The following is an 18,378-nucleotide window of genomic DNA, read 5'->3' on the forward strand; positions in this document are numbered from 1 at the left end:
TTGAGTCCCGGACCTGGCAGCGTACTTTCTCTCTCTCTCTCTCTCTCTCTCTCTCTCTCTTGTCTTGCTCTGATCAAATTGAAAATAACTATAATGATAAATAAAATAAAGAAAGTAATTTTTTAAAAAAGAAAGACAGACTGCTGGAAGGGAAGTTAATTTTGGCTGCAGGGGAATCCAGGCCTGGTTTTCCTTTCTGTCTTATCCTGTGTAATCCCACCCTGGACCTCCTTGCCACTCCACAGCCACTGCTGCTTTCCCCAGAGCTCCTGCCTCCTCCCCTTTTAGAGACCTCTGGGAAATCCCACCAACCCGTGCCCTCTCACCGCACACCTATGCACGTGATCTGAGCAGTAAGACATGGGTGGACTGGAATCATCTGGCAACTGGCTTGGTAGTGAGTCCAAAGCTGCCTTCCAAAGGGAACAACCTTTAATGAATCAGTGATGTTTATTGAGCACTTACTATACTTACTATGTGGGGTGGGGGTGGGGGTGGGGGTATCGGAAGAATGGGAGCCATGTGGGAGATCTGGCGAGGCTGAAAAGCTGACCTTGGGCTTGATTGGGTGGGATGAGGGGCTGGGCCTGGCATGGTCGAACTTGTGTGAAATGGCATCAGAGACCAAAGGGGCATTATTGCCCACACCCTAGTTCTCCACTGAGGCCCAGGGAGAGAGGTCCAACTTATCAATGGCTGAGCAGTCCACGAAGCCTTGGGGGTAGCTATTGGCCTGGAATGGGTCCAGCGGAACCTTGGTGATGTGGGTATTGTCACAGACAAGTCGTGAGAAGGACATTTTCCGTAGAGAATCCTGCTGCTTCTCTGTGAAGACCCCAGGGTTTTCCCACCAGAACCTGCAGAGATAGAAGAAGGTCACTGCATATAGTCTAGCGGTGGCCCTCGCCTCTGCCAAAGCGGGGGAGGGAGCCAGCAGGAACATGGGAAAGGCCCACCACCATGCTGAGATCTGGAGCTGTTGGGAAGGGGCTCCTCCCTCCCTCCCTATCCTCCCTGGCTGTGGCTGGGCTTGCCTGTCTCCATCACGGATCTGCTGGAACTGTTTGCCCAGGAGGCAGGCCAGGAGAGGCCCCACCCGGCCTCTCTTGACCAGGGGCTCAGCAACCGCCCCCATCCAGATGTCGATGTTGTTTGGGGTCCCGTAGAGGCTCATCAGCTTCTTGGCCAGCATCTTGTTCTTTAGCACCGCGCTCAGCTCCTTCAGTGTCTCTGGCTGTGAGAGGCCACAGAAGCCTCTCCAGGAGTTGTATCCTAGGGTGCAGAGACCGAACCTGTCTCATCCCAGGGGTTTCCAGCTCAGAGCACCCCTGTGGGGGCATACCCCCTCCAGGTCCATCAGCTCCAGAAAGTCTGGGCTCACAGCCCTTGAGACAGGGGAGGTGGTGAGCCATTGTTCTATGTCTGGGACACTTCAGCCTCATGGGTTACATGGTGCTTACTATGGGTCCAGACACTATTCGTGTAAACTGAAGAAAAGACATGCTAAGGAGCTTGGCCAAAGTCCCACTAGCCAATAGCATAGCTGGGATTTGAACTCAGGCAGCCTGGCTCTTAATTACTACATTAAACTGCCTTTCATGGGTACAAAAAAAAGGTCCAACAGTCATTGGTTTCTCCCTATTCCTTCCTTAGTCTTTTCTGAGTTTCTTTTTTTAAAATAATGATTTATTTTATTTTATTTTTCATTATTATCACTGAAAAAAAAAATTGCTATAGGGCATGTGTGCTCATCAGAGAAAGAAAGCGAGGAAATGAGCTGCCAGGTCTGGGGACTCAGACTGTGGATGGCCATGTGAGTATCCAGTGCCTTAACCACCATGCCACCTGTTGGCCCCTTTTCTGAGTTTTTAAACTGATTTTTCAAGTTAGTTGTTGATCTCATTTTCAGTTGAGGAACTCCAAGATAGTACCAGATGAATGCTCTTTTCTTGCGTTATGGAGAATGGAAGATCATATATCTTAGATAAACTAAGTGGGTTTTAGAAACCATCTTTGCTGGGCCAGCCTGTGGCCTGGTGGTTAAGACAACTGGATCTCCATGGCTGACCACCTGGTTCAAGTCCTGGATCTGGTGGATTGAAAAATGTCCTAGGTGCATGTGCATGTGTGCCTAAAATCTTGAAAGGAGGGAGAAATGGAGAAGTAACTGTGGCATGACCGTGCCTCATGGAGGGGTGCTTTCTCACTTTCCCTCTCTTTGTGTCTGTCTCTCTGCCTAGTGAGCACATGTGGTGAGCAAAATGAAAAATAAAACAACTGGCCTGTTTCTTCTTGATCAGATCCTCAGGGTTATAGAGGAGAGTCTCCAGGAGCCCAGAAAATAGCAAAATGTCCCCCAGCCCAGACCAGCCCCCAGGCCCTCTCACCAGGCATCCCATGGTCCCGGCAACGCTGTATGTTGATGGCAGCCAGGTCAAAGCCATGGATCTTGTGAGTTGGCTGGAAAAGCTTGTTACGGAGCTCTCCTGTCATCATTTTATCCTGAATCATTAACTTGGCCTTCTTGGCCAACAGGCCCCGCACCAGAGGATCAATGCCACCTGCAAAGGGAGATCCAGAGGCCATCCTCAGGATGGGGTGGGGTGGGGACACCCTCCAAACTGACCCTCACACCAGTCATTTCCTGTCAGTTGAAAGTAGGGTCAATTGAATCTCTCAGGTTGGAAGCAAGGAGGGAAGTACGTAGGGTGCATTCAGGGGAAGAGAGGGCCAGACTGCCTGCTTCAAGGGTGGCAGAAAAGGGCTTTTACAGGATGGTGGCCTGAATACAACAGCAAGATTTTTTCTAGTTCTAATTCATGGAGTCAATTCCTTCTCTTAGGCTCCCTGAGGAACACTGTGGCTTGGGGAGAGGGAGTACAAATCCTCAGGAAATGGCCCTGACTTGTTAGGCCTTAAGTAAAGCCAGTTTCGATGCAGCCCAGCCTAGGGATAAAGGTGATCTGGGTCTAACCTCGCACCTCATGGAGGCAGAAGGCTCTAGAGGAGAGTAGAAAAGAGCAATTTATTTACCAAACCCATGAATTCTTTCTACAGAGGTCAAACAAAAATGATTAAACCAATGCTCAGTGAGATTCATTCATTTGCTGGAGGTCACACAGGAAGTGCTTGGAGGCTGACTTCCAAGTCAGGTTTACCTATGCTCAGGCCACAGAGTGGGAGGGCTGGGCATCTCTGAAAGGACGTACCGTCTTTGACCATCCTCCAGGTGTTAAAGTAGAGAGTGTGTAAGGGAAGTTCTGGTTCTGGACCCCATGGTTGATAATTTTCATCTAGGCGGGACACCGTAGAGGGGATCTCCAAGTGGCCAAAGCGGAAGCCGAAGGTAAAGACATTGGAAATTCGAGGATCCACAGATTCATTGTAGCCTTGATATGGGGGGATCCACTTCTGCATCTCATCCCCTAGCACAATGGGTAGGTAATCCCTAAAGGTGATAATCTGAAGAGAGAAAAAGTCTTGAGGGAAGGGTGTGAGTAGGTTTAAATTTCTGAAAAGGGAGGCTGTAGCTGGGATAATTAGTCGAAAATCAAGAATGGAAAATGGATAGCATATGTGACCCACTTTCATTCTTATGACCCTGCAGACATCGCTAATCAATTATGACATTCTTTTCTGCTGAACTCTCATAATTTGTCTCAAATAGGCTGTACTTACTAATCAGACATTTAAAATTGACCCTTGATATGAACTCTCTTTGCCATCTTTGCTCTAAGTTTGTGAACTCGATGCTAAAGAAGCAGTACTTGTGTGTCATTGTAATGTGACAATGTCATCCTATTAATCTTTTTCCCATTAATTTTTCAATCTTATTTTCTTTTTTTAGAGGGTTTTTAAATTTTTCAGATTACTTTCACATTTTACATAAGGTCCCCATCATGATGTATATAATACATATACAAATTTTTTCAACAGAAAACTTTACTTTTTTAATCTGCTAAATGTTTCTTCCCTTCGCACCTCATAACCACCTTCTCCCACCTACTCTACTCTCTACCATCCATTCTCTTCCCTTACAGTTTGGTATCTATACTTATCCTCTCTACTACCATATTTTCAATCTCTTAATTTCTTCCACAGAGTGTAGATACTTGGTACAAATTGAGTGGGGATATACAGTATATATCTTTCAAAGTCTGGTTTCCTTTGCTCAACATTAAGTCTTCTATATCCATCTACTTTGAATCACATGATAACATCATCTTATTGTTTCTTTAGCTGAGTAATATTTAATAGTATTTATGTACCACAGTTTTAAAAACCAATCATCAGTTTTTGTACACTTAGGTTGGTTCCAAGTTTTGGCAATTGTGAATAAATGCTATAATAAGCAGATGTGCAAGTGTCTGAGTATTTTCCTATCCTTTAGGTAAATACCAAGGACTGAATTTACTGGGTCATGTGGTCATTCTATTTGTAGGTTTTTTTCTTTTCTTTTCTTTTCTTTTTTATGAACCTCCACATTGTTCCACAGAGGTTGTACTAACTTACATTTCCACCAACAGTGTAAGGGGTTCCCTTTTCATTACAGCCTCATAAGTACTTTATTTTTTTTTAATCCTAGCCATTCTAACAGGGGTTAAATGGTATTTCATTGTGGTTTTTGTTTGCATTTTCCTTATGACAACAGACTTTGAACATTTTTTCATATACCTTTGGCCCTTTGTAAGTCTTTTTAAAAATTATTTATTTAATTATATTCATTCATTGATTTATTTTAATTTGACCAGAGAAACACACACACAGAGTGAGAGAGAGAGAAAGAGAGCAAGTGAGAAAGCAAGCTACCAGGTCCAGGACTCGAATCATGGACAGCTATGTGGGAGTGTCCAGCACCTTAACGACCACTCCACTTGAAGTTCCTGGTCCTTTGTAAGTCTTCTTTGGAGAATTGTCTATTCAATTAATTCGCCTATTTTTAAATTGATTTTTTTTAAAAAATAGGTGAGCTGCTTTAATTCCCTATATATTTTGGCTATCAATCTCTTGTCTAAGGAATAATTTGCAAATATTTTCTCCCATTCTAAGGGTTGTCTTTTCACTCTAATTAGTGTTTCCTTTGCTGTGAGGAAGCTTTTTAGCTTGATGTAAACCCATTTGTATATTTTTGGGATTACTGGCTGTGCTTTAGGCAGTCTTATTTAAGAAATATTTGCCTACAGGAAGGCCCATACACAGGGGAAAAGGCCAGGAAAGGATGACCATCTGCAAGCCAAGGAGAGAGAAATCAAACCTGCCAATACCTTGATCTTGTCTTCCAGTCTCCAGAACAATGAAAAATTCTGTTATTTAAGCCACTCAAAATTCCAACCTAGCAAATTAATACAAGCCTTAACTCACACAATATTTAGGAAGACTTAAAAAATAAATTCTATTGGGTGATTTTTCTACACCTTCAGCAGCAAGGTTTCTGTGTCATATATATATATATACATATGTACATATATAGATATATGTACATAATTGCCAGAGGTTTGTGTGCTTCCCAGGTAAAAGGTAGAGGAGAGGGACATGCCTGCTGGGGCATGGTTACACCGTAGTCTCTTCTCTTCTTCCATTTCTCCATCCTATTGGGATTTCAGACACACATACACATGTGCCTGGCTTGGTTTTCAAGCTGCTGAACTGAGATTCACAGTATGGTTGGGGATATGGGATCTGGCTCCCTTAGCTAGTAGGCTATGGGGCTGGCCTAGGGTCTAATTTTTTTTTAAAATTGAGTTTTGAATCTTTTGAGAAAAAAATGAAAAAGAATAAATGTATTTGTTACACTGAAACATGGCATGGGGCTTCTGGTTCTAGAATGAGATGGAACAGACTAATTGTCTTTTTTCCTTCCCACGCAGAATAACTAAATATCCTGGAAATTATTCAATAGGCAATAATAAAAGGAATCTGAAAACTAAAAAGAAGAAGGTAGACTGACTGGAGACTTCAGGACTTAAAGAAGGACAACATGGTGCATTCCCACATATCCCCAGACTAAGTGCAGGAGAGGATGACAACGTGGAAGATCCAGCAAGAATAAAGAAAAGTACCACCCCCTGGAAAAAAAAAAAAAAGCCTGTTCTTTCCTTCCAAAGGACTGGGAAGACAAGGGAAGTTCAGCAGATATATCTAGTAGAGATCTCTCAACTCCACTTCACAACACAAGCCCTGCCGGTCCTAGTTCTTGGGCCCAATCCAGGCTGGCAGATGTCCTGATTGGCCTACAGTGGTGGTAGCAGTGAAGCCCTGTGTCTCTCTTTGTATTTTAACCCTGGCTCTTCACCAGTAAGTCCCAGGTACAGTGGCTTCTGCTCTTCTAGATTACCTAGCAACAGCAGGCAGCCAGGAAGTACCTTAGTGACCTGTAGACAGCACCAGCAGGGATTGAGTGGGAAGCTCAGAAGCACCAGAAAATGAAGCAGACCAGAATAACACTGCAAAGGTTCAGGAAACTAAGCTGACATTGGAACTACAATCCATAAAATAGTTCAGAACCCACATGCTAACATAAGGTAACTATATGCCAAGACACAAGACTTAAATAGAATTAAATCTCTTAACCCCTAACCAAACTGTCTAGAATACAACTAAAAATCATTCATCACTCCAAGAACCAGGAAAGAGACATTTTGAGTGAGGAAACACAATCCACCATTGCCAATACTGACATGAATCAGATGTTAGAACTGGCTGATAAAGATTTTAAAGCATTTATCTTAAAAAAGCTTTGATAATTAATTAAAGATTCTCCTAAAACAAAACAAAATACTTCAGCAAAAGTAGAAATTATAAAAAAAGAAACAAAGGCTAGTCCCACGCCTAGTGAGGAAGCCGGATCCCACATGACTGACCATGGTTGGTGTCTTGGCCTGCCAGTGACTTGAGAAACACATTGGGGCATTTCTGTGTGCATGCTCAAATCTCAGCAGGATGGAGAAATAGAAGAGAAGAGATTGTGTTGTGACCGTGCCCACTGGTGGATGCTTTCTTCCTCTCCTTCTCTCTGTCTCTCTCTAGTGAGCACACACTCGCTCTGACAATAACAAAAAAATAAGCTAAGGAGTCAGCCTGTGGCATGTGGGGTAAGGCAGCTGGATTCCCCAAGGCCAGCTCCATGGTTTGAGTCCTAGATCTGGCGACTTGAAACACACACTGGGTGAATGTACATGGATGCTCAAAATCCCAAGAGGAGAGTGAAGAAGAAGAAATTTTGATGTGATCATCCTTTTGGAGGATGTTTCTCACTTTCCTTCTCTCTCTCTCACTCTCTGTCTCTCTCCAGCAAGTGCATGTGCCCTACTGCAAAAATTAAAAAAAAAAAAGATAAAATAAAAAAGAAATGAATTGAAATTATAGAATTGAAAATACATACTGGGACCAGTAGATGGTATAATGGTTACTTCACTGTACTCTCATGTAATCTACCACAGTTCGAGCCTCAGACCCTGCAGCTTAAACTCATGCCAGGTGCATGTGCATGCATGCCCAAAGTTGAGACAGGAGAATAGAGGAGAAGGGATTGTGGCGTGGCCGTCCCCCCGAGGGATGATTTCTCACTTTATTTCTCTCTGTCTCTCTAGTGAGCACATGTATCCTATAGCAAAAATCTCTCTCTTAAAAAAAATATGTTAACAGAAATTAAATAAAGAAAAAAGTCCAACTCAATATTAGAGTGGAAATCACAGAGGATAGAATCAATAGAAGACAGATCAATAGAATTTACTCTAAGTAACAGAAACAGACTTTTTAAAAAACTCCAAAGAGGGACCAGCAGGTGGTGTGGTGGTTAGGGTGCTGGACACTCCCACATGGCTGACCACGGTTCAAGTCCCAGACCTGGCAGCTTGCTTTCTCACTGTCTCTCTCTCCCTGGTCAAATTAAAATAAATGAATGAATAAATTAAATTAAATAATTCTTAAAAAAAAAAAACTCCAAAGAATCCAGAGCCTCTGAGTTCTGTGAAATAATAACAAAATATCTAACATTATCTAACAATATCTAACATTATCATGGAGTCTCAGAAGTAGAGAAGAAAGAAGGTAAAATCAAAAAAGTATTTTAAAAAAATGCCTAAAAGTGTCTCCAAATTGGTAAAATAAATAAATGTACATATTTAAGAATTTGAATGAATCCCAAATATGAAAAGTTTAAAGAAATTCATGCAAAACCACACTATAGTAAAATTTCTGAAAACTCAACACGTTTTCAAAAGTCAAAGAGAAATGACACATTACTTATTAAGAAAAACCAATTTGAATTACAGAAAATTTCTCATCTGAAACCATGGAGGCTAGAAGGAAGTGGCACATTTTTCATACGCTGAAAGAAAAAAGCTATCAAGCTTGAATCTAGTAACTGATAAAACCATTCTTCTAAAATAAAGGGAAAATTAAAAAAAAAAACTTAGATAAGAAAACAGAAAATTTGTTGTAAACAGATCTAGCCTTTTTTTTAAATTTTTATTTTTTAAGAGATTGTTGCTATAGGGGACATGTGCTTGCTGGAGAGACAGAATACGAGAAATCCCACCCCTAGGGGGATGACAATGCCACAGTCCCTTCTCCCTCATTCTTCTCTTGGGATTTTGGGCATGCACACACACGTGCCTGGCATGTATCAAGATGATATGGGTCTGTGGGCATGCACACACACATGCCTGGCATGTATCAAGCTGATATGGGTCTAGGACTTAAACTGCTGTCAGCCAAGCGGGAATACCGTGCCTTAACCACTATGCCACCTGCTGCCCCATCAGGTCTATCTTAAAAGCATGGCTTAAAGAAACTCTCTAAATACACAGAAAATGACAGAGGGTAGGACCTTTACAAAGGAAAGAAGAATAATGTAACCCATTACGCTAACTGCTGGTCCCACATAATAAATTGTTTTTTAAGAATTATTTTATTTAGCTTTATTATTTAGTTAGTTTACCAGAGAGGGACAGAGTGAGAAAGAGAGAGAAAGTGAGAAAGCAAACCTTCAGGTCCAGGACTCAAACCACAGTTGACCATGTGGGAGTCCAGCATTCTTAACCACCACACTACCTGCTAGCTCCCAATAAATTATTTTTTTGTATGAGGTTTTTTAAAAAGAATTATTTATTTAATTTTATCTGTTCATTCACTTCTTTTAATTTGACCAGAAAGAGACAGAGAGAGAGAGAAAGAGAGAGAGCGAGAGAGAAAGTGAGAAAGAAAGCCACCAGGTCTGGGACTTGAACTGTAATCAGCCATGTGGGAGTGTCCAGCACTTTAACCACCATGCCACCTGCTAGTCCAACTATGAGTTTTTTTTAATCATATATATTAGGAGTAGCTTTAATCATATTTTCAGGAGTAGCTATATTAACATCAAATTGAGTTGAGCTCAGAGCAAAGAAAATGACCTATGACAAAAATGGGGATTACTCAATGAAAAACAATCTCCCCATCAAGAAAATAAAAGCAGGGGACCAGCAGATGGCATAATGGTTACGTCACTGGACTCCCACATAGTCAACTGCAGTTTCAGTCGTAGACCCAGTGGCTTAAAACTCATACCGGGCGTGCGCCTGTGTGAGTGTGTGTGTGTGTGTGTGTGTGTGTGTGTGTGCAAAATCCCAAGAGGAGAATGGAGGAGAAGGGATTGTGGTGTGGCCATCCCCTAGGGGGTGATTTTTCGTTTTCTTTCTGTCTATCTCTGTCTCTCTGGCAAGTGCATACACCCTAAAGCAGAAATCTCTAGCTTGTTTCCTAACTTTTTCTCTAGCTGTCTCTGTCTCTCTGGAAAGTGCATGTGCCCTATAGCAAATTAAAGAAATAATAATAATAAATAAAATTAAATAAAAAATAATTTTAAAAAATAAAGAAAATAAAGCAATACTCAGGGCCAGCAGGTGGCATGGTGCTTAAGGAGCTCAACTCCCACATGGCTGACTGTAGTTCAAGTCCTGGACCTGAAAATCACACCAGGAGTGTGTGTGTGTGTGTGCGTGTGTGTGTGTGTGTGCACATGCGCGTACACACCAAATCCCAGGAGAATAGAGGATAAGAGATTACAGCATGGCCTTCCTTCCCGGGGGGATAATTTATCACTTTCCTTCTCATTGTGTCTCTTGTGTGCACACATGTCCTATGGTAAAAACCTAAAAAAAAGAAAAAGAAGAAGAAAACAAAAAAGAAAAAAAGAAAGTAATACTAAATGTTTATGCATCTAACAACAGAGCTTCAAAATACATGAAGGAAAACAACGGATAGATCTGAAAGAAGAAATAGACAAATTCTCAATTATAGCTGGAAACTTCAATATCCTCTTTTCAGCTAGAGCTACTGTACAGAACTAGAGGAACTATTAGACAGCAAGGATACAGAATAACTGAGTAGTCCCCCCAGCCAGTAGGATCTAATTGACATGTATAGACCATTACATTCAACAACAGCAGATACACATTATTTTAGGGACCCATGGGCCATTCAACAGGATAGATCACACCAGTGTTGTAAAGTAAGCCTCCACAAATTTAAAATATCTGAAATTATACAGAATATTTTCTCTGACCATGATGAAATCAAGCTAGAAATCAATAACAGAATAACAAGAAGAAAACCTTCAAACACTTGGAAATTAAATGACATACTTCTAAATTACCTACACGTCACAGAGGAAGTCTAAAAGTAAATTGAAAATACATATTGAATAAAATTAAGATACAACATTATCAAAATTAGTGGGATGGGGGCCAGCAAGTGGCATGATGGCTAGGGCACTGTACTGTCACCTGGCTTACTGTGGTTCAAATCCCAGACCTGGCAGCTTGCTTTCTTACTCTCTCTGTCTCTCTCTGGTGAGCACATGTGCAAATTAAAAATATATATATATATTTAAATAAATAATTCCTTAAGAAGCATTAGTGGGATGTAACTCAGTGCTAAGAGGGAACTTTATAGCACCAAATACTTGGTGTATGGTGGGTTTTTCCATGTAGGTGTGTAAATATACTCTGATGTGTGCACATGAGCACCTCTCCTAGTGATGCGTGTCTTAGAACGTCCCTGTTATTAAGCTACACATGATAGTATGTATGGAAATGTAAAGATCCTAAAATAGCCTAAACTATTTTTTTCTTTAAGAGAGGTTTTTGCGGACCAGCAGTTAGCGTAATGGCTATGTCGCTGGACTCCCACATACCGTGGTTCGAGTCCCGGATCTGGTGGCTTAGAACTCATGCCGGGCGCGTTTGCATGCGTGCCCAAGATCCCGAGAGGAGAATGGAGGAGAAGGGATTGTGGTGTGACCATCCCCCCTGGGGGGTGATTTCTCGCTTTCTGTCTCTCTGTCTCTCTCTGTCCGTCTGGCGAGCGCACGCACCCTATAGCGAAAACCTCTCCAAAATAAATAAATAAATAAATTTTAAAAATTTAAAAAGAGAGAGGTTTTCGCTATAGGGTGCGAACCGCAGTCGACTACGTGGGAGTCCTGCCACATAGCCATATGCTAACTGCTGGTTCCCAGGCTTTTAATGTTTACTTTTTTTTTTTGAGAGGCTTTTGCTATAGGGCACGTGTGCTTGCCAGAAATACAGAGAGAGATAGAAAGCAAGAAATCAACCCCTGGGGGGGGATGGCCACACTGCAATCCCTTCTTCTCCATTCTCCTCTGGGGATCTTGGGTACGCACACACATGCGCCCAGCTTGAGTTTAAGCCGCCAGGTCTGGTACTCGAACAATGGTCAACTACCTGAGAGTCCAGTGACATAGCCATTACGCCAACTGCTGGTCATGAGCTTTTAATTTTAATGAAGTACATTTTAATAATTTATCTCTTGGGTTTGGCATGGCAAACCCTATCCCAGGGATGGCAGCAGGCCAGTCACACAGAAGGCACACAATGAGATAATAATAATACTATGCATCTACCAGAATGAGTAAAATTAAAAGTAGCAATGACACCAAATACTGAGCAGGATGCTGAGAAACTGCATCATACAAACATTGCTGATGGGAATGTAAAAATGGTACCGCTGCTCTGGAAAACAATGTTTCCTTTTAAAGCTAAAAATGGACTTAGCACATGATCCAGCAATTGTACTCTTAAACATTATCCCAAATAAATAAACTTTCATGTAGAAATTTATCCATGAATGGTCGCAGCAGCTGTATTCATAGTAACCCAAATCTGAAAACTATCCAACAATCAGAGAATAATTAAACAAACAAACTGATACATTCATACCATGGAATATTACTCAGGGGCAAAAAGGAATGAACTATCGATGTAAGCAACAACTTTGATGAGCTTCAAAGGAATTACACTTAGTGAAAAAAGGCCACATACTACATAATTTATTTACATAATGCTTGTGAAACAAAATAACTGTAGAGGTAGAGAACAGATTAGTGGGTGCCACCGCTTAAGGATATGGGGAGGAGAAGCGTGGTAGGGCTTTAAAGGGGTAGCACGAGGGAGTCTTATAGTGGTGGTATTTACTGTGGTAGTGGTCACACGAGGCTAAAATGGATAGAGCTACCCACATACACACATACAAGGACATAAAGAGATGATTGCATTTATAATGTGAAATCTGAATAAGTGTTATGGTTTAAATCCAATGTTCAATTGCTGGTTTTGCTACTGTACCATAGTTTATGCAAATGTTAGCACTGGGGGAGGCTGGATGAAGAGGACATGTGACCTCCTCGCACATTTTTTTTTTTTTGCAACTTCTGAAAAATCTATAATTATTTCAAAATAAAATGTTTTAAAAATATGTGCATGATTAATATCAACATATCAACTTTTTTAAAGTCTCTTCTAGGCAGTCGATCAGTCAACCAACTTCAGCTGAGTATACCCATGATATGTGGCTTAGGTGTAGAGAATGAAAAAGGAAGAGAATCAAATAAAAAGAATGCACATTACTGCCAGGTAGCAGTCCTAGGAGTGACAAAGCCTGTGGTCCCAGGGATGGCAGCAGGCCAGTCACACAGAAGGCACCAACACATGAATCACTTTCCAACACTCTGAATCCAGGGAGTCATTTGAGACAGAGAAGCTGAAGAAACAGGAGGGAGGAACTGAAAGAATGAGACAATGGATGAGAAGCAGCAGAAGAGAAAGCAGCAGCAGAGGGGGCCGGCAGGTAGCATGGTAGTTAAAGATGCTGGATTCCCACATGGCTGATTGTGGTTTGAGTCCCAGACCTGGTGACTTGCTTTCTCCTTTACCCTTTCTGTCTGTCTGTCCCTGGTCAAATTAAAAAATAATAATAATAACAAATGAAACTAACTAAATATTTTTTTTTTAAAAAAAGAAGCAGCAGAGGAGAGGAAGGAGAGGACACCACAGCAAATGGAGGTGTGGAAAACAGAGGCGGCAGCTGGAGGCTGGAGGTGTGGCAGCAAGCAGAGGGCAGAGCCAGGAGTCTGGGCTAGGTGGCTCGGGTGGCAGCCTCCTGTGCCCCCTTACCTGTACCAAGGCTCCAAGGATTTTCCGGGCTTCCTGGTAGAGCGTCTCTCCATCCCACTGAGAGTTGAGTCTCTTTAGTTCCCTGGCCAGCCGGTTGTGCTCACGGAGGAAGAGGGTGTGGGAAACAGCCAGCAGGATTTGCTCTGAGGCTCGGGAATCTCCTGAAAGCCCAGAAAACAGGAAGATGGGTTCTCCTGGACCAACTCCTTGACCCAGTGACCCAGAGGACCCTCTCCTAGGCCCGTCCATCAGTTGACTTAAGAGAAGTCACATGAAGAGGGATGGGGGTGGGAAGCAAGGAGAAGCAGGTTTGAATCTCGGTTCTCTACATTTACCTTTTAGCTGAGTGACCTGGGCAGGTTACTCCGCACTTCTTAGCCTCTAGCTCCTTATCCGTGAAAATAGGGATAATAAGACCTACCACACAAGATTGTGATAAGAGCTACAAGAGACATACTAAAAAACAACATTTTGTTTATTATGATCCAACTGCCTTCTAAAGAAGGCAGTTCAAATAAATGAGGGGCCTTTTATATGGCAGAACTTCGAAGGTTCTAGAAATGCAGGTTCGAGGAGCCTGGTTAGGCTGAATCCCTGTGAGTGATAAAAGGAGAAGAATCTGGAGATGAGGGCTACAGTGGGGGGAGAGAGGAAATGGGGGGGGTTTGAATAGGAAAGACCAGGTGTCTCTGAAGAGAACTTCGTGTGTCTTCTAATCTTCATGACTGTCTATGACATTCACAAATGCCTTGTGTTGGTGGAAATTTTTATGAGAAATAGAAAAGGGCTTGGTCTTGTGCCTGGGTTGACTTTAAGTTGTGTAGGCACACAAAATCTAAGAGCTCTTTCAGGAGATCTTGCCGACAGGCGGGTCTTTTGCCATGTCAGGGTAGCTAGGGGGTTTGTCCATGGAGAGTAGACTTTTTGGAGGAGGGAAAGCTTCCAGAAACCAGAGACAGAGAGGACCAGGAAGGTAGGATCCTCTGGAAAGAAAAGAGTTGGGGGACCAGCAAATGGCATAATGGTTACATTGCTGGATTCCCACTTAGTCAACCACAGTTCAAGTTCCAGACTTAGCAGCTTAAAACTCACGCCAAGTATGCGTACATGCATGCCCAAAATCCCGAGAGGAGAATGGAGGGGAAGGGACTGTGGCGTGTCCGTCCCACCTAGGGGATTATTTCTTGCTCTCTGTCTCTCCAGTGAGCACACATGCTCTATAGTTCAGAAAAAAAAAAAGAATTGGAAGAGGGTTCTATGCCCAGGTTATAACAAGCCTCAAAAATATACATTCTTCTTAAGCCTGAAGTCCTCTTCTAGAAAATTACCTTATATGGGCTGACCCCATGGCCAGTGATTAAGGGAGCCACATACCATGGCCAACTGCTCCTGACCCTGGCAGCCTGAGTAACATGCCAGATGCCTGTGTGTGTATGCCCCAAATCCCGATGAGTTGGCGACATGGAGGAGAAGGGATTGCAGCATGACCATGTCCCACTGGGGAGGGGGTGCTTTCTCTCTCTTCCTCTTTCTTTATCTCACTCTGGTGAGATAAAATAAAATAGTAATTAAAATAAAATAATAATTAAAAAAATAAAACAAGAAGCAAAAGTAAAAAGATGACCTTAATAAAAGTATTAAAACGGAGAGCAAAGATTCATCAACAAGGATGTTCATCACCCAAACAACAACAAAACACAGAAAAACTAGGAATAACTGAATGCTTCCAATTATGGCTAAGAAATAAATTATGATAACATATGTTATGGAATACCAAGCAGCCATCAAAACCATGTATAGGATCAGCAGGTGGCATGGAGATTAAGGCAGTTGGATCCTACATGGCCAACTCTGTGGTTTGAATCCTGGACCCCACAGCTTGAAAAACACCTGGGGTATGTTTGTCCATGCCCAAAAGTCCTGAGAGGAGAATGGAGGGGAGGGGATTGCGGTGTGGCTATTCCCCCAGGAGGTAATTTCTCACTTTGTCTCTCTCTGTCTCTCTCTAGTAAGTGCATGTACCCTATAGCAAAAAAGCTAACTAAATTGTAAAAAAAAATTTAAATCATGTACAACATGACAGTTACTGGCATGGAGTATATTAAGTGAGAACATCAGTTTATACAGCATTATTTATATTGTGTCATCTGGAAAGTTATGATGTGTCTTTACATAGAAAAACGCAGAAAAATATTGGGACCAGAAGTTGGTGTAATGGTTATGTTGCTGAACTCCCATGTAGTTGAACTGAAGTTCAAGTCCTGGACCCGATGACTTAAACTCACGCTGGGCGCATGTGCGTGCATGCCCAAGATCCTGAGAGGAGAATGGAGGAGAAGGGATTGTGGTGTGGCCATCCCCCCTGGGGTTGATTTCTAGCTTTCTGTCTCTCTGTCTTTCTGGTGAGCGCACGTGCCCTATAGCAAAAACCTCTGAAAAAAAAAAAAAACCAGGAAACTATGTCATGACTTTTTTGACGACCTAATAGTATGGCTCTAATAGTATGGATCCAATTATGTAAAATAAGGTAGAACTATATCTATGACAGAAAAAATACTGGAAAGATAAGCACTGAAATGTTAACAATAACTATTTAAAAATATTTATTTTACTTATTATTATGTATTTTATTTTGGAGGTTTTTGCTTTAGGGTGTGTGCGCTCATGAGAGAGAGGGAGAAAGACAGTGAGACATAGTGAGAGGGAAAGTGAGAAATCGCCTCCCGGGAGGATGGCCATGCTGCAATCTCTTCTCCTCCATTTTTCACCCAGGATCTTGGGCATGCATACACATGTGCCTGGGATGAGTTTCAAGCCACTGGGTCTGGGACTCAAACAGTGGTCGACCATGTGGGAATACAATACCACCTTCTGGACCCTCTTATTACTATTATTTTTTTTAAGTTCGGCATAGGACATCTGTGCTCACCAAAGACAGAGAGAGAAAGAGAAAATGAGAAAGCAAGCCACTAGGTCTAGGATTTGAACTGTGGTCCACCAAGTGGAAGTCCAATGCCTTAACCACCACGCCACCTGCTGGCCCCTATGATGACTTTTTAAAAAAAAATCTTCTGGGACCAGCAGTTAGCATAATGGCTATGTCACTGGACTCCCACGTAGTCAACTGCGGTTCGAGTCCCGGACCTGGTGGCTTAAAACTCATGCTGGGTGCGTGTGCGTGTCTGTCTGGCAAGTGCATGAGCCCTATAGCAAAAACCTCTCCAAAAAAAGAAGAAAAAAAACTTTTTTGTTAAACATTTATTTATTTATTTAGCTATTTATTTGTTGTGATTATCTTTTTTTTTTTTTCTGAGAGGTTTTTGCTATAGGGCATGTGCGCTCACCAGAAAGGCAGAGAGACAGAAAGCAAGAAATCACCCCCTGGGGGGATGGCCACATCACAATCCCTTCTCCTCCATTCTCCTCTTGGGATCTTGGGCACGCATGGGCACACATGCACACATGCCTGGTGCGAGTTTAAGCTGCTGGGTCTGGGACTCAAACCGCAGTCGACTACGTGGGAGTCCAGCAACGTAGCCATTACGCTAACAGCTGGTCCCTATTTGTTGTGATTGTCAAGCCACCAGGTCTGGGACTTGAATCACGGTCAGCCAAGTGGGTGTTCAGCACCTTAACCACCACTCTGCCTACTGGTCTGATGACTATTTTTTTAATTGTGAAAAGCACATGTGGTTGCCAGAGAGAGAAAGGGACAGAGAGAGAGAGCACCACTCAGTGGGGTGTAATCACACCACAATCCTCTTTCCTCCATTTTCTCATACCATCAGGATTTGGGGATTACATGCATGCATACCCCATGCATTTTTCAAGCTGCTGGGGCTGGGATTTGAACCGTTGTCAACCATGTGAGCTCCGGCTCCCAAAGCACAGGGCTTAACCACTGTGATATGGGACCAGTGCCTAATGATAACTGGTACAGGTGGTGGGATTGTATGGATTCTCTTTTTATTTTCTATGTGCCTTTCTAGACTTCTTTATTTTGCTTACAGTGAACACATATTCTTAGATTCTCTATTCACCTGGCTCTTCTGCCAGTCCTGGACCCGCGCCAGAGACAGCAGTGGCTCAGTGTGCATTTCCCCAGAAAGATGGTGAGAAGGGAGCAGTGGTCAGCTTTCCTGGTGCTCCCCTTGCTCCGTTGCTAGCCTAGACTCACCCGCCAGGAAGCAGGGCACTCGAGCGGTGGTGTTGATGAACTCGCAGGGGCTTGGCTTCTTGCTATCAAAGGGCAGATAGGGCAGGCCGTGGTCTGAGACCTCCTGGTTAACGGCCATTAGGCCCAAGGGGTTGCTGAGGTTTCGGAGGCGGCTGGCCAGGCTTGGGTCAGAGCTATATACGTGGCTGGCATCCAGGAAGGAGGTCAGAGCGTTGATCTGCTCTCGGGCCAGGGGAGTGGGGCAGACGAACCCAGATCGTAAGAAAGGCATGCACTTTCCTTGAGTCTTCACCTTGGGGTCATTGGGTGGGAACTGCGGAGAGACCGAGGGTGAGTGACAGGACAAGGGTGCCACAGCTGTGCCCTAGCAACCTCTCCCCAGGGCAAGTCTGGATGCAAACATGCTGATGGTGCCTGGTGCCTCCTGGGATCCAGACACTGACCCCAGATGCCTCCTGCTGACGTTGTACATCCTGGGCTCATGATGTCCTGAAGTTCATTACATCCTGCTGTGCAGAGAGCTGAGGGCAGGGGGAGGGTCCTGAGACCCCTGGATGGGGAGCAGGGCATGACATGGAAAAGGCTTTGTTAATAATTACTATTTTTTTTCTTCTTTTGGAGAGGTTTTTGCTATAGGGCGTGTGCTCGCCAGAAAGACAGAGAGAGACAGAGAGACAGAAAGCGAGAAATCACCCCCCCAAGGGGGATGGCCACGCCACAATCCCTTCTCCTCCATTCTCCTCACGG

General features: G+C 43.1%; 2 protein-coding genes across 3 annotated transcripts in view; one reads left to right on the forward strand and one right to left on the reverse strand.

Annotated features, from left to right (window-relative positions):
- Nucleotides 1–18,378, forward strand: part of SKA2 (spindle and kinetochore associated complex subunit 2) — a 1,094,818-nt gene that overhangs the window by 901,238 nt on the left and 175,202 nt on the right. The gene's annotated exons all lie outside the window — the stretch shown is intronic.
- LPO (lactoperoxidase) overlaps nucleotides 491–18,378 on the reverse strand; it is a 25,356-nt gene continuing 7,468 nt past the window's right edge. For both annotated transcript variants that reach the window (XM_006154651.2, XM_006154650.2), the window contains 6 exons: nucleotides 17,632–17,944; nucleotides 13,455–13,615; nucleotides 3,210–3,462; nucleotides 2,388–2,561; nucleotides 1,035–1,272; nucleotides 491–857 (listed from right to left, as the gene is read on the reverse strand). In XM_006154651.2, the coding sequence (XP_006154713.1) occupies nucleotides 650–857; nucleotides 1,035–1,272; nucleotides 2,388–2,561; nucleotides 3,210–3,462; nucleotides 13,455–13,615; nucleotides 17,632–17,944 (1,347 nt within the window). In that variant the 3' untranslated portion in view covers nucleotides 491–649. The remainder of the gene's footprint in view (nucleotides 858–1,034; nucleotides 1,273–2,387; nucleotides 2,562–3,209; nucleotides 3,463–13,454; nucleotides 13,616–17,631; nucleotides 17,945–18,378) is intronic.

This window comes from Tupaia chinensis, unplaced genomic scaffold (genome assembly GCF_000334495.1).
Source record: "Tupaia chinensis unplaced genomic scaffold, TupChi_1.0 Scaffold000416_1, whole genome shotgun sequence".
In the NCBI taxonomy this organism is placed as follows: Eukaryota; Metazoa; Chordata; class Mammalia; order Scandentia; family Tupaiidae; genus Tupaia; species Tupaia belangeri.